Below are 15,287 nucleotides of genomic sequence, written 5' to 3'. Positions count from 1 at the left end.
CCCTCACCTTCCGCAGGGAGCATGCGCGGCTCGGCCGGCCGTTGGCGAGGCGAGCCCGCCCATTGGGCAGCGGCAGCCACGTGACCCGCGCCCCAGCAGCCGGTGGCGGGTCGCCGCCGGCTCCACCCCTCCCTCCCTCCCTCCCCGCAGCACCGGCCGCAGGAGAAGGGCAGCGCCTGCGCGGTGGCGGCGGCCGAGGGGACGGCGGCGGACGGCGCCTCTCTCTTTTTTCGCAACAGTTTCTCCGCCGTCTTCCCGGAGGGGTGAAATAGCGGCGGGCTGAGCGGCGCCGGCTAGCCGCGGGGGCGGAGGGCCCAGCCGGGGGATGGTGAGCGCGTTCCGGGCCCGGCAGCCTGTGACCAGACTCCGCCCGCCGCAGCCGCAGCCCGGTACTGCGGGGAAGAGCCGCCCGCCCGGCCCCGCGCCCGCCAGGGTAAGTGCCTGCGCTCTCCTCGCGTCCCTTCAGCGCTCGCCGCGTCCGCCGCCGTTCCCGGGCTCGCCCGCCTTGGTGCTTTTTGGGCGGGCGGGCCGCGCCGCACCGCGGGGGAGGGCTGCGGCCGGCCGCGGTGGGGTGCTCAGGGCAGGGGGCGGGCGGACGTGCCCGCGTCCCTGGAGGGAGATCATCCGCATTCCCGGCGAGTCGGTGCCTTCCCCGGGGCGCCTGGCCGTGTGCGCGTCCCGCCGCGGGCGGCTGTCTCCGGGCCCGGGCCGGCCGCTGTCATCCGCCTTCCCTGGAAAACGCGCGTGGGTTTCAAGCGGGGCGGCGGGCAAGGGATGGTCCGGCGGCACCGGACTGCGGGCCGGAGGGTGCCGGGCAAGGGAGCGAGTTCACCCCTGGAGCCTCCCTGCTGCGCAGGGCCCGGCCGGCGGGGCTGGCGGGCCGTGGCGTTCTGGCGAGCCGCGCCGGGGCCGCGGGCGGAGGTACGTCCAGTCGGTTTAAAAGCGCGGAGCAGCCCGGTAATGCCCGTAGGCTGGGAGGGAGGAAGTTCGGAGGGGGAGGAAGCGAGCTGCTAAACCGAAAGAGCCTACGCCGGAACCGAAGGTCTTCTCGGGAAGGGGGAAACGTGGGTCAGCTCCCGGGAGGCAGCCCGGCCTCCGCCGAAATAGGGCAGCTGTAGTTAACTACGTGGATTGCGGGTGGATTGCGGTAGTTCAGCTAAACGTCTGTACTGCGTGTGTGTGTGTTTGTTTTTAATAAAAAGAGCTGTTTCTCAAAATACTCCCATCTCTGCCTATTCGCAACGTTTGCTACAAAAACTTTTTGAAGGTTGTGACTATCAGACGGAGGTGGTTTTGCGTTGCTTCTTGTTTCGCAGGTTAGAAAACATGTCTAGAATTTCCTTGCTAGTGTCTTCACGTACGTTGGATTCTGTTGTCTGCTCCGGTTTTCAGTACCCATGTAGAGAAATGGTGTAAACGCAGGTGGGTGCAGAGAACCTGGAGTGAGGCCGAGAGCTTCACCCCTCTTCTGTCAGTGGGGAACAGGCTTTCTGTTGGTCGCGCTTGTCATGCCTCAGTGGCTGGGTCAAGAGTGGTAATTTGATCTTCCACCGGTGTAATTCCAGGTCTTACTAGCCTTTGGGCTCTGGCTGCTGCCAAACAGATGCAGTCTTGTCTTCCTCTGGTTGCAAGTGTTTGTATACCTTTGTGGGAAACCGGACTGGGGAGCCCATATGACTTTATAAAGTTGGGTTTTTTTCATTCCAATGGGTTAGATTTCCATAGTTTCCCAGTCTGCAGAGAATGAAGCAGGGCATGGTAGGACCTCTACTTTCAGGGTGGTGTGGATTAGGGCGTTTTAAAGTGTTAACACAAAACAATCCTTTGTCACTGTACTTCCAAAAGATCCTAATAACTTGACCTTATTTGCGAAGTGTGTCAGATCAAAATTCATGGCTTTGACGTGTGATTTCTGTAAGACTGCTGTGCAGCTGGATTTACTGTTCTGTTTAAAAATATTTTATCAGCTAAACAAGATGTTCTGTAACAATGTATTGTTTTTGTTTTCAGCTCTGAAATTCAACTATTTGCGGATTATTTATTATTTTTTTTTTAAACCTGGCCAGGTCTTGATCACAAACCTAAGAGGGTTTTTTGAAGAGTTTTAATTTTTGTGCTCACTTGAGACTTAAATTGCTACAAAACTACATCTTTTCTTTGAAAACTTTTAATATTTAGTGTCATATGATATAGTTAGTAAAAAAAAAGCTTTTTTTCATATAAAAATGTGAGCAATGTGATTGCTTGCCAAGTCTTTCAGATAAAAAAAATCATAGTTGAATTCATTCTTTGTTTTTGTACACAGCTGATAAGTTGTACTTTAGTAAAATGGAAATCAGAAGTTAGAACTATTACAGACATTCCTTCTCCAAACTTGGTTTTCCTTTACGTTGCAGAGATAACTAGCAAAATGATGATTGGCTGCGTACAGTAATTGCTATAAAATCCATGATACGCTTTGTGTCCTTTGGAGAAAAATAATCCAAATTATTTGTAATAGAATTTTTCAAATTTCTAATCAGTGATATTCTACCGATCCTGTTTTTTTTTTGTAGGAGAGCGTTGCCTTCATTCTTACCCAAGCTTTCTGTCCAGTTGATTCAGTAGGTCCTCACTGGTTTAAAATAATTTATTTAAGATGCCATAAAGCTGCTTACATGTGTATCCTGAGGCAAGATGGAGTGGAATATGGAATGTTTTAACCAGATCTTTTTTCCATATTTTTGTTTTTTTTTGCAGCCCTTCAGAGTAAGTGGTGACCAGGTATATGGGTTATGAGACTGAATTTCTCTAGCCAGCATTGCTGCTAAAGAGAACTTATCCCATAATTAAACTGCATGTTTCTATTGTTGCATAAATTTCAGATCAAACGTGGCTTATCACCACAACTTCAATATCAAGTGCTGTTGATTGTTGTTGCCATAACAGTTGTTAGAAACACTTGGTTTTCAACTGTCATTACAATTTGGACCTACTTCAGATGGACTTTGATTCCCATTATTTGTTCCAAGTAGCAGAAATGGAAGATCACTGTTGCTAGCAATTTAAATATCTGTGCAATTGACTCTACGCAATTTTTTTTTGCCCTCCACACAGGTGTGGAAAAATGGCAAAGAGAATTGCAGAGAAGGAACTGACTGACCGAAACTGGGATCAGGAGGATGAAGCTGAGGAGGTAAGATATACATTAGATTTCTCCCACCCCCTGCAGGTAGTAGGGTAGTCATTTACATGTGCTATTTATCTTGTGGGTGAAGTCTACAGTAAAATTGGTTAAAACTATAGCAATTAAAAACAATTTCACATAAGTGATTTTATTTTTTAATAAAGCTTCCAATATATGCAGACCATATGGCAAAAGCAGCTTTAGGTGTTAAAATGACATCAGCAGTTCAGGGGAAAGGAACTTTACATTTCTAAGGGAACCCTAGACTTGTTAAAACGCATAATGCTTTTGAACTCTGCAAATGCGTGATGGGTATTTACTGAGTTCACAAGAAAAGTGGTTTTAATTTCTTGAGACAAATTTTCTTCATGTCTCTTTCTTTTTTATTTAAAGGTCAGTAGTAGTTAATTTCAGAAATATGTTAATTTGGAGTGCTTAGCTGAATGTCCCTACACAGCCAGAAGAATTAAGCAAACAGTCAAATGATATGTTTCATCTGATTGTAAAAAGAGATTTTCATGCTTAGTGTCTCATAACTTAATGGCTCATGTATTCTCTCTCAACAGACTGTGGTAGCTTCTGTGCTGCTAAATGTACTAAATGTTTAGGCCTATAAAACGTGAGAAAGAAAACTGACAGTACTCTTCCAGAAATCTGAATATAAGAAAACTTAATTTCCTCGTTTATTACAGGGTAGTTACTATTCATTAGCTGCCTCTGCTAATACTTGGTCTACAACAGATTGCAGGAGATTGACTTACAGCATGCATCTCAATATACCTTCTCCAAACTGAAGATTGTTTGTAACAGTGCAATACTGACAGATTACCTTCAGCAAAGATTTCCGACTTTTTTTTTTTTAAATAAAATTCTTGAATTATCTGTCATAAAAAAATTGAGATTGCACAAAGGGAAACGTAATGCAGGAGAAGACAGACAGGGTTTTGAAAGTATCAACTGATTGCCAAGTAGCTGGCAAGCTAATCACAGTACTATATTTTCTGTGGGGTTTCTTGTTGTTTTTTTTTTCTTTTCTTTCCCCCACTTCTGCCCTTATTTGTTAGGGAGAAGTGTTACAGTTGTGTTCAAAAGCTGATCTCAGCCATCTGTTCAGACTCTGATGACTTTATGCATTCTGAGAATTTCACTAATGATTCCGTAACTTCTTCTTAAAGGTGGGAACGTTCTCGGTAGCTAGCGAAGAAGTCCTGAAGAACAGAGCTATTAAAAAAGCAAAGCGCCGGAATGTTGGATCAGAGGTACTGTAACCACTCAGCGTTAATGTTGCAGTTTGACTCAGTTGTAAAAAAAAAAAAAAAAAAAAATATGACATCCATGCTCAGGTTTTTACTTACTTGGGCTTATAATACTACTATATAAAGCTATCATTTAGAACGTGTATGCAACTAGTCAGCTCCTACATGGAAATTAATTTTCACTTACTGTTCCATAGCAAGAATAAGGCTGTAACGAAAAATGGGTAATCACTAGTATTGACTGGGCGAAGAGAGATTTTTCAAAGTATAAATGCAGAGTGCTTCAGACACAACATAATCTACAGATGGGTAAAATAGCATTTGAACTGCTCCAGTTTCATTCTTTGCAGAGATGGAAGCCTGGAAATCAAAAGTTACTAGTTATCCATACTGGAGGGCTGGAGGGGATGTCTGAGGCAGAGGCTGAATAAGTAAAAGCCAAAATACTAAGCTGTCCTGAGAATGAAAAACATGCCTTTTGTTAAGAATGCTGCTACGTGTTGGTTTTTTTTTTTTTTCCCTGTGAAGAGCTTTAGTGCCACCTACTCTTTGCAATAACAAATTGAAAATTGAAAGGAAGTTGGCATTTGTTACAGGTTCGGTCCCTGTGAAAGCCTTAACCCAGTCCAACCAAATTGTAGTCCCTTCAAAAATCCCTGACAGATGCTTTGTCGTATGTATCTTTCTATGAAACATTCTTTCACAGGGCATATACTGTGTTAGAAATAGGATAGAAGCTTTACCTATCACTCAAATTGCTTTTGGATTGAATGGGACTAGGCACAATTAGGGGCTAGACAGTTTTCTCCTATGCTTTTGATTTTCCTTCTGTTATCCAAGCAATGTAAACGAGGAAGCTGTCCTGTCCCACTTTTGCCTATGGGAGTTTTAGCAACAAATGTGGTAGAGGATGCAGTTAAAGGAATGTACTGGGGAGAGGTGATGCAAGAAATAAACCACAACTTCAACAGGAGGGATTTAGGGACAAATGGAATAGCAGAACCAGAACTGGCTGAGAAGGGGGACCAGAGCATTGTAGAAGAAATAGTCAGGAGGCTGTGGGTCAGCTGTTAGAGATCAAAGCTGGAAGAAGAGCTGGGATAGGCTAGGCAAAGTCTGAAAAGCAAAAGATGGCAGGACAGCTGAGGCTGTGTAAGAAATCTGTGAAGTATTTACAAAAATACAAACTCAAAATTTACTGATGTCCCTAAATGGAGCCAGCAGAATGCTGCAAGAAAAACACTGCAGTTTAACTTGAATGTCCAGAGAGGGATGGAAGGAGGACTGATCAAAAGAGAGATAGAATAAAAATAGCTACCTAGAAAAGGGAAACAGAGGACTGCCCTGGAAAAGGTAAAGCACAAAGGGAAACAAAAAGAGCCCATACCCACAAGCCCAGATACTGGACTAGAACCTCAAATGAGTAAGTTTTGCTGTTTCTTCAGTGGCAAAAGCAGATGAAACTCAGAAGCAATTCTCCTTTTCCTCTGATGGCTTTCCAGAAACACTGAAATTCCGCTTCCGGTAATAAGTGCTCATTACCTCAGAACACATTATGCATAGTGCCTATTTGCGTGTTAATCACACTGCATCTTCTGAAAGCACGTAGGAAACCACACCATAAAACAATTCAGTTGTAAAGATAGTGTTCAGACCTAGGAAACGAAAAGGCTGCAGGAAACATACAGATGATGTTATCAAGTACAGTCTGCCTTTGCTTCTCCCATCAGTCACATTGGAATATTCTTGGTAAATCATTTAAACATTACATAGGTGATGACAGAGTTTGCCGTTTTGATGCATGGCTTGAAGAGTTGGACTCTAATTGCGGTTGTAAATGCTAAAAGTTTCTGAAATAAGCCTGCAATTACATATTGCTATGTAATTATTTAAAGAAAACAAGATGCTATTAATGTCTAAATAGGTAGTCAAACACAGCTGCTGCTCTGAACAACTCTAATGTATCCACTTCCTAGATCCTGTTTATTTTCATACCAGACATCTGAGTCCTTTAAAAATAGTAGCAATATGTGTCATAAGGAAGCTATTAACCTTGCTTACATAGCTGACTAGAATAATGCATGAAATGACACACTGAAGCAGGGAAAATAAATGGAATATTAAGTGGGCATAGGATTTTTGTGGAGGAGATGTATGTAACTGGTTGTCTTTTTTTTTCTTTTTTTTTTTTTTTCCTCTCTCCCTAGTCTGAAAGTGGAGGAGCTTTTAAAGGGTTTAAAGGCTTTACATTGCCTTCTGGAAAAGGAGGAGGAGGCTTCAGCGGATTTGGTAATGGTGCAGGAATAAAGCCTTTAGAAGGGCTGTCTAATGGAAGCAGTAGTGTCTCTAGCAGTCCTTCTTTCACCAGTTTAAAGACCACCTCTGAAACACAATCAGCATTTGGTAAGTTTTAAATAAGCATACGTGTTTATCAACAAATTCAGCCATGAAATCTGTAGCGTTAACTGAGTAGTGAAAAACGAAACTCAAAACAACCCTGTAGTTCTGTTTTTAAGGTTTTCAGACTTTATTCCTCTTTCTAAGATTCTTAAAGAGACTTTAGACTACTGGAGGGACAAGATACCAAATGCATGCAGTTTTAAGAGGTATTTGATCTCATACCAGAGGTAAAAGCTTTATAGGCACAAATAGGAATGGGAGACATTGACATAAGACACATTTAAAATAGTATAAAATAGCTGACCACATGTTCCAGCTAAATTCAGAGAATTGGGACAACTATTTAATTAAAAAAAAAAAGCTGATGGAAAAAGTCCATTTAGTAGGACTGTAGTTTCTTTGTGTGATATTTTTTTTTTTTTTTAAGGTCTCATTTCTTTATTTTTTGCAGTTCTTGGTAAATATATGCTGCATAGCTGAAATCTTAACATGTTTTCCCTGCACGTCTTCCATTGCAAACAGTCTTACTAGATCTTACCTGTTTTATTTATTTATACCTACGTTTTTAAGACACTTGAACTATTTTGGCAAATCTAACTATAGTCTCATGCTCTGGTAGTCCCTGAAGAGGAGTAGTTCTGTCCCTGCAGATGCAGAAATGTTCGCCATGCCACTGTTCTAGAGTCAGCATGCCACAGAGTAGAAATGGTGGAGTCTGAAGTTTAGAGTAATTTAGATTTCAGTGAGCTTAACTAAATTAGGAGAAACTTAAATATTTAATGAGGATTTTCTTAATTTGCTTATTATGGTTTTTATACAGATGCCACTCAAAACCATGCAGAATCATGGGCTTGTCTGGTCAGAGTTTTTAAAGCACAAGTAGCAAGAGATAACAGAATACTTTGTTTTAATAACTGTTACAGCTTGGTAAAGCTTGAATTAAGATTTTGAGGGTTTTGGTGAAATACGAGACTATTTTTTCATGTTATTCTGTGCAATTTCTTTGGATTTTTTTTTTTTATACAACTTTGTGCTCCATCTACTTTGTCTATCTCTGATCTAACTTTTCTAAACTTGGCAAGCTTAGGTCTCTTTCACAGCATTGTCTGTTGACTTGCCCCACACTCTGGTACGCACCATTGTCATAAAAGACAAGGTACCTCACTGAGCAAGAATGAGTGATTTGATAAAGAAATCTTGAGAACACGTAGTTCAGCTTTCTGGGGAAAAAAAAAGTATTCTAACTATGTTTTTCTTCTAATAGGATCCACAATGTCAAATGGTCCTTCTACTACTGCATTTGCTGAGAAAAAGGCTGCAAGCCCAAAGCTAATGGTGGCAGTCAACCATCCTCATCTGGCTACGCTCAGAGTAAAGTTTGTAGCTCTAGTGTTTACCACAAACAGTTAGCAGCTTTAAATTGTTCTGTGCGTGACTGGATAGTTAAGCATGTAAACACAAACCCACTGTGCGACCTGACACCCATCTTTAGAGACTACGAGAAATATTTAGCAAATATCGAACAGCAACATGGAAGCAGTAGTGATAGCGGCTCTGAAAACGAAAGCAACAAGACACCTGGCCCTCAGTCTGTTTCTGCATTTGGGAATTCAAAGCTACAGCAAGGATCAACGTTTTTGTTTAACAGCAACAAAACTGAGGATACCTCGGACAAAAACCTGAAGCTGCATCTGAAAAGAAAGACCCATCGTTAGGAGCTACATCAACCGTCTCATTTAATTTTGGCAAAAGCGTCGACAGTTCTGTTTTAGGTTCCCTTGGTTCAGGAACGCTTAGTAGTTTCTCATTTTCTCCTGGGAATGCAGGTTTGTTTGGAAAGGATGCCAACCAGGCTAAGTCTGTCACTGCAGTATCCACCAATGTGTTGGAAGCTCAGACAGAAAGTGGCAATAGCGATGATAAAGGTAAATTCTGTTTAAAATGATCGTTTTAATGGTAAACTGAATGTATGTGACTTAAGAATACTGCAGAGATGAAACAGTACTAAGTTGAAACAGGTCATAATTGCTCTTGAATTTAAAAGTGCACCACCAATCTGGAATCTCTGAGTCTTGCATGCTGCTTAAGTAACACTAAAAGTATACGGTTACCAAAACCTATGTATTTATGTCAGACTTATACTTTCTATAATAGAATATAATTCTTTAGCCGAGTGCAAGACTTGAAATGACGGAATTCAAATGAACGAGTATGTTCATCTTTGAGCCTGCAGGACATTTCAATCCTGCTGCTTTTCCCAGTATGTTTGTCAAGAGATGCCTCAGTAAAATGCAGAAGATACGGAACAGTTTCATACCTCTTTCTCACAAGACTGTAAGGCAAGAAAGGTACATACATACCACCTGACAGTTTTACTCTGCTATTGAGCTGAGTACAGTAAGCTGAGAGAAATCCTAGCAGTTGAGGGACTGGAAAGGTATAATCCTGCCACTGTCTCTTGGCTGTCATTCCTGCAACTGATGACCCTTCCCCAAATTTAAATTTGGCTGTTGGAAGTATTTCTTGTGCTTTACTTGGACCCATTTGTGGAAAGGTTCTTTGAAGTGATGTAACTGTTTCCCCCTGACAGAAGGTTTGACTGAAGTTTGACTTGTTAGGCTTCGTGGTTTTTTTGTTTTGATTATTTGTTGGGGATTGGCTATTTTCATCCCATTTAAATTGAAGATAAGCATAAAGTTGCTTGAGGGGTGCAGCTGAATGAAAAGAAACTTAAGACTTTCTTCTGTAGCTGAAGCTGCTTCAGAGCCCACATGGATTTAAATGTATTTTGGCAATCATTGACAGGCTACACGTATACACGTCACATACAGCATGCATAAGCTAATTCTAATACAATGCCAAAAATACTTCCACATTATATGCTCACAACATTAACATAAGGAATGTATTAAACTTTTTATTTAAAGGAGGAGAAGAGGAGGAAGAAGAGCCACCAAAAGTCATTGTTAATGAAATAAAAGAGGATGATGCTTTCTACTCAAAGAAGTAAGTGACTTTAACTTTCAATAGTGAATAGAATAAGAACTTTGAGAATAAAATTCATACCTGCATACTGTTATTCTTTAACACTGCAGTGCATACTTAATGATCTGTGTGTTCTTGATGGCCTAGTTAATACAGCTTGTTAGGAAGCCATATAGAATATGAAGTTCCACTTGTAAAAAGTTAATTACAGGTAAGAATGTGTACTATCTTACTGAATTCTTGTGTATCTTGGACACAGCACTGATAGCTAGTTTGTGTTCTACTTGTGATCATTTTTTTGCAAATGAAGACGTTTCTGCCTTCATCAGGTTTTGTAAGTTTAAATTGTAGGGCTTTGTACCACAGAAATAACGTGCTCTACTTCTGAAAAATCAGTCGGGTGCTCAGCTATTTACATAGCTTAAAAAAAGACTCTTAAACGCTGATTGTTGTATGAAAGACGTGAACGAGTTGTACTTTTAAGTTCAAAGTGAGACTACCTCTATGAGAAGCAGTTTTCAAAGCACCTTCAGTAGTGCAAGTAACTGCGTGTCTGCTTAACACTTAGCACAGAATTTGTCCTACAAAAAGTCACTTGCTTTATCTGAAAGAAGGTGCATGCTCATGTATGAGAATGGCATTAGGTTTATTAGAGCTTCACTGAAAAAACGTTTAAAATTTTATGTAAAAGTCCTACTTAACTTCAGAATGATACAGCAAGTTCTTAAGGGTTTGTAATTCGTGTTTTTAAACAGTAGCTTACAGTTATTTCTCCTTATAGATCGTGCGTTGCAGGTTGCTGTGCATTTTACTTTTTCCCTAAAGTAATAGGTTTGTCATTTCAATACTGAAAGAAATAATTAACTTTTTCTTTCTGAGCTGGAAATACTGTTAGCGTATGAAACAAGGTCAAGAATAATAAAGATTTATGCTACTCACAACCTGTTAACTCCTGATTATTGTTAAACGATTGGCTTATGTGAGTCAGATGTATACGTGTGTGTATTTGGGAGATATCTTTGTGTTTAATCTCTACGTATCTGCAAAAAACAAGGTGGGTTTTTTTGGGTGTGTTTTTTTTTGCACAGGTGCAAACTGTTCTACAAAAGGATAATGAATTTAAAGAAAAGGTGTAGGAACATTACACTTAAACCCAGCAGGAAATGAAAAAACTCAACTCCTAGGCCGAGCAGATACCAAATTAGGTAAGTAAATTCCTTGTAGTAGCAAGTCTTGATGTGAAATTCTCTAAGCATTAGGATTTTTTTGTCACACAGCGTAACAGATAAAATTAGTAAAAACCTTTCTACTTTTTTTAAAGCAATTTCAAGTACTGAATGAGCAACTGGATGCCTCTAATGAGTATTATGAAATAGCGCACAGGAAGCAGTGCAAGGAAGGGAAGAGTTATGGTGTATGTTCAGGTGTTCCTCCCTGCCACCTCTTTTTTTAATAGCTGTTCTCCATCCCAGTCTTGTTGAGTGGCTTAGTTTGAAATGTGGCTTAAGATCCACAATGAAGTGTATGTGTATGAGGTGTGATGAATGAAGAGGAGAAAATTTTGTGCAAAGATGGAGTTGTCTTCAGTTCAACCTGACTCTGTAAATAGTTGGCCATGTAGGCAGACATCCGTTATGTGTGGGGTTAAAGGGGAGGGAGTGTTACGTAGATCAGGCACGCAGGATTTTGCTGTATGCATTGCTCTGAAAAGGCATGCTGAAGTCCAACTGTTGAACTGTGTTTTAGCTAACTTCAGTTGGATCACAAACAGTAGGTTGACTCCACAGAATTAGAGTAACCTGTAGCGTGATAGCAATATCTTTTGACATGAACATTAACACATACAGCTAATTAAAGAGAAAACAAACCCCAACTGTTTCTTAGCATTTAGAAGTTAGAGGGACTTGATGTATTAAAGTTTCTAAGGTGTAATGTTCAGTGTTTACACACTCAAACTGTGCAGTCAATGTTTTGATAGTCATTGCTGAGAAACTTGTCTATGCTTCAGTACGTAATTTCAGCAGACTTGCATGTGAGGTTCACAGGCACTTGACAGCTTCCATAAAACAGAATGAATGTTATGCCTATGGAAGACCTGAGGACTGAGCCACACTGCACTGTGGGCCATTAGTACATCTCACCTCACTTCCCAGTTTTATAATGCAAGTCTCTGAAGTCCCTGCAGGCCCATTAGGGCAGTTGCCAAATGTGTGGTGAGATTGGGACTCCTGTGTTAGTCACTTCTTACATCATTACTTCTTTCAGTGGAGACAAGGTCTGCCAGCTAAAGTTGCCATTTCTAGCAATAAAACTAAAGGCAGATGTCTGGCAGAGGTGTCAGTGCTTCAGCATTTCCTTGGGGATTTGAATGTGTTGAATAGAGCAGATGGAAACCTGATTTCTCCAAGTTACCTACTCTTTAATGCAAGTCTTGATTTTCACTCATCTAATGATAACTTTAATGATGTTGATCATGTTCCCTCTACCTTCATCTGAGGTGATGTTATAGGAAGTCTTTTCCTTTTTCTTCAGCTCATAACACTAAGACATTTCAGCTTGGTCTTTCCAAGCATTGCTTTCTAGAAGCTGTTGCAGTCATAATGATGCACACTTCCTTTTTGCTATCTTCACACAGTGCTATAATCCCTTTCCTAAAATCTCACTGTGTTGAAAAAATGACCTGGAAAGGAGGGCGAAGACTGACTTTTCCCTAAACACTACTACCGTGTTCTGAACTATTTACCAGGTTTACAAAACGTGTGCATCTTCCGTGGAAGCAGATTTGAGTTTGTTTGCAACTGTTTTAATAGACCACTAATACTGCAGCTCTCAAACTCACTACATAATTTAACAAGTTGACATAGAGCTGTTGTTAGTAACCTGGTGGTAGACCACCTCAGATGTGTTGTACAGTTTGAGGCTATTTACTCTACCATATTTTGTCCAATTTTAGATTAGCATGTCTGTATGTGTGTTAAAGCTAACTTTGTGCTTCTGCTTATGAACTGTGCTTGATGGTCGGAATGAGTAATTTAAGATAGCGTAACTAACACTGTCTGGATTCCTCATTTGCTGCTTCTCCCTTATTATTCCCTTCCCTTTTTCCTGTGTACCCCTACTATCATTTGATATTCTTCAGACTCCTCCCTTAAAAAAGGAGGACACAGTATTTTCAGATTTCCTCATTCCTATGAGGAAGAAAATCTGTGAGAACAGTGGCCATAAGCAGATGCTTAGGGAAGATTAAGACGAATATACGTGACAGTTATGAATTGCCTTCCTTCCAAACACAAACTTAAATCCCTATTAGTAAGTATACTAACAGCTGTAGTGCAGTAAAAGCTGAAAAATTGCTAACTGTAATCTTTTTCCCTCCTCATACGGCAGGAAACATACTGTTGAATGTTCTGATTCCACCTAAGATGCCATGTACACGAACCGGAAAAAACAATGTTCTTATAGTTTGTGTTCCTAATCCACCGATATTGATGAGAAGAATCAGCTGTTCCTGTCACTATGTTAATAAGGGTGAAAACAAGCGAGGATGCAGATGAGTTGCACAAAATCTTACTGGAGAAAAAGGAGGCTTAAATAAGTTGCAGTCAGTGATTGAAGAGTTATTGCCAAACTGCTGCTTGCTCTTTTTTTCTTCCATAACTTCACTTGAACACTTAACTCTTTGCTCTGATATAAGAACTGTTAGAGGAATTCTGGAAAAACTATGTGAGGAAAAGCTAACTAGCTAATAAAAGCTTTAATAGAACATAAGTGTTGAACTGTGCTCCTCATTTTTCAGCATCTAAATGCAGGACCTCTTCTGGATAAAGCACACTGATTAGGTTAAAGCCTATGTGGTCGATTTGACCGAATGGACTGAAATCAGAATACAAAAATATGGTACCAGAGCTTCCTCACAGACTGCGGTGCATGTGACAACCTCCTGTTTTGAGAAGGGAGGACGTTGAAGCTTAACTGTTGAAACTGTTTCTAGACTCCAGATTTTTAATTTAATTGGTCTGTCATATGCTGGTGAGACTAATTTTTTTGAGTGTTGGTGACAACAATGTACCCCAACAACAATGATATTACGTATTTTACTGTCTTTTAACTCTTACAGACTCGTGTGCTTTGGGACTCAGAGATGCATCTCCAGATATTTAAAAGAAAATTTGCTTGCACAGTCTTGTTGACAGTAGTGTTTCTAGAGAAGAACTGTCAGTTCTGTTCTTAGTGTAGCAACAAGCTCATGACGTGCAATAGTACAAGCAGACAACTGGAAGACTGTCTTATCTTGGACCACAACAGCAGCTGGCATTCGCTGACTTCTGACAAGTCGGAGGCAAGGGTTGCACTTCCAATACTCTTCCTAGTCCCTTGGGCCAAACTGAAACCCAGCAGAGGCAGAGTTGTAAACGTTTGTACTGTCTTGCTACTAGTACCTTTTCTGAAGATAACTCTTTTCACAAAGAAATTTCAGGATTTTATAGATGTTTATATTGCCTCTGGCCGTTTATGAAGAATACATGCATAAATGCGTGTGTGTGCCGGTAATTAATTTCCATGCGCTAAAACTCCAGTGCTTTACTGCGTTACGTTAAGTAAAGGAGTAGTTTGCAGCTTTAGGGCAAGTTTTCTGTTGACAGTAGGGAGCACTGGATTAATCTGTAGCTTAGTTTTCAGCTGTGTTCAAATAACCATGTGGCAATAATTCATGGATCAGATCATCATTCTGTTTCTGTTTCCATCTCAACTTTATCAGGCCTTGTTTGGTTATTAGTCCTTTTCTTTTTCCAATCTTGTTTGCTGGAAACTCCTCCTCTAATAATTGTTTTTCTGCTTCACTTCCAGCTCTGGAAGCTATCCTAGAGCTAGATGTTAATATTAAACTTGAACTGCTCTCTGACACAATCACACTGACCAGCTCCAGGGAGGTGGAAGAAACATGCCAACCTGCCTCTGTGCCACATTAGCCAGAGGAAAGAATCTCTCACAGGGGACCTGGAAATCTGCAATAGTGGCATCCTGTGGGTTGGGGAAAAAGGAGCAGCCCCACCCTGTGACTAGATGTGGCACATCTTACCTGCTCACTGCTGGTCTTGGCAGGGGGAAAATGGCTGCCTTTAGTCCTCATGCACTGCAGAGTTCAGGTTCTGGCCTTTTTTTTTCCCCCGTCTTAATTAAAAAGGAGGAAGGAAAACTATAGGATCTATAGCCCTCTTGACCAAAGTTCAAAACAAAGGCCTTTGCTTGTATTTCCAGCTATGCTTGAGGTCACAGGAATTGCATTTTTAACACTCAAGAGTAAAGGGAGCTCAGATACAATTTTAAATATAATTTGAAATACAAAATGGTGCCTTTTTTTTTTTTTGCATCTGGCTTGGTACTTAACCATTAAAAGTAAGTGACACTGCTTCTCAGAATAATGTGCTTTTTTTTTAAAAAAAAAAAGTGCTCGATACCTAAATTGGAGGCCAAAAGCT

At 40.9% G+C, this 15,287-nt stretch overlaps 1 protein-coding gene across 1 annotated transcript; it reads left to right on the top strand.

Annotated features, from left to right (window-relative positions):
• Positions 1-365: 365 nt before the first annotated feature.
• NUP50 (nucleoporin 50) lies at positions 366-13,942 on the top strand. Its single transcript, XM_086611206.1, is given in 12 exon segments — positions 366-433; positions 3,097-3,175; positions 4,342-4,425; positions 6,630-6,825; positions 8,087-8,127; positions 8,130-8,499; positions 8,502-8,747; positions 9,750-9,828; positions 10,896-10,931; positions 10,933-11,012; positions 13,195-13,301; positions 13,303-13,942. Coding segments are annotated over 11 exon segments (1,404 nt in total). The 5' UTR covers positions 366-433; positions 3,097-3,106; the 3' UTR covers positions 13,399-13,942.
• The last annotated feature ends 1,345 nt before the right edge of the window (positions 13,943-15,287 follow it).

This window comes from Tauraco erythrolophus, chromosome 4, assembly GCF_009769465.1.
Source record: "Tauraco erythrolophus isolate bTauEry1 chromosome 4, bTauEry1.pri, whole genome shotgun sequence".
NCBI lineage: Eukaryota > Metazoa > Chordata > Aves > Musophagiformes > Musophagidae > Tauraco > Tauraco erythrolophus.
This window is presented reverse-complemented; position numbering and strand designations above follow the sequence as displayed.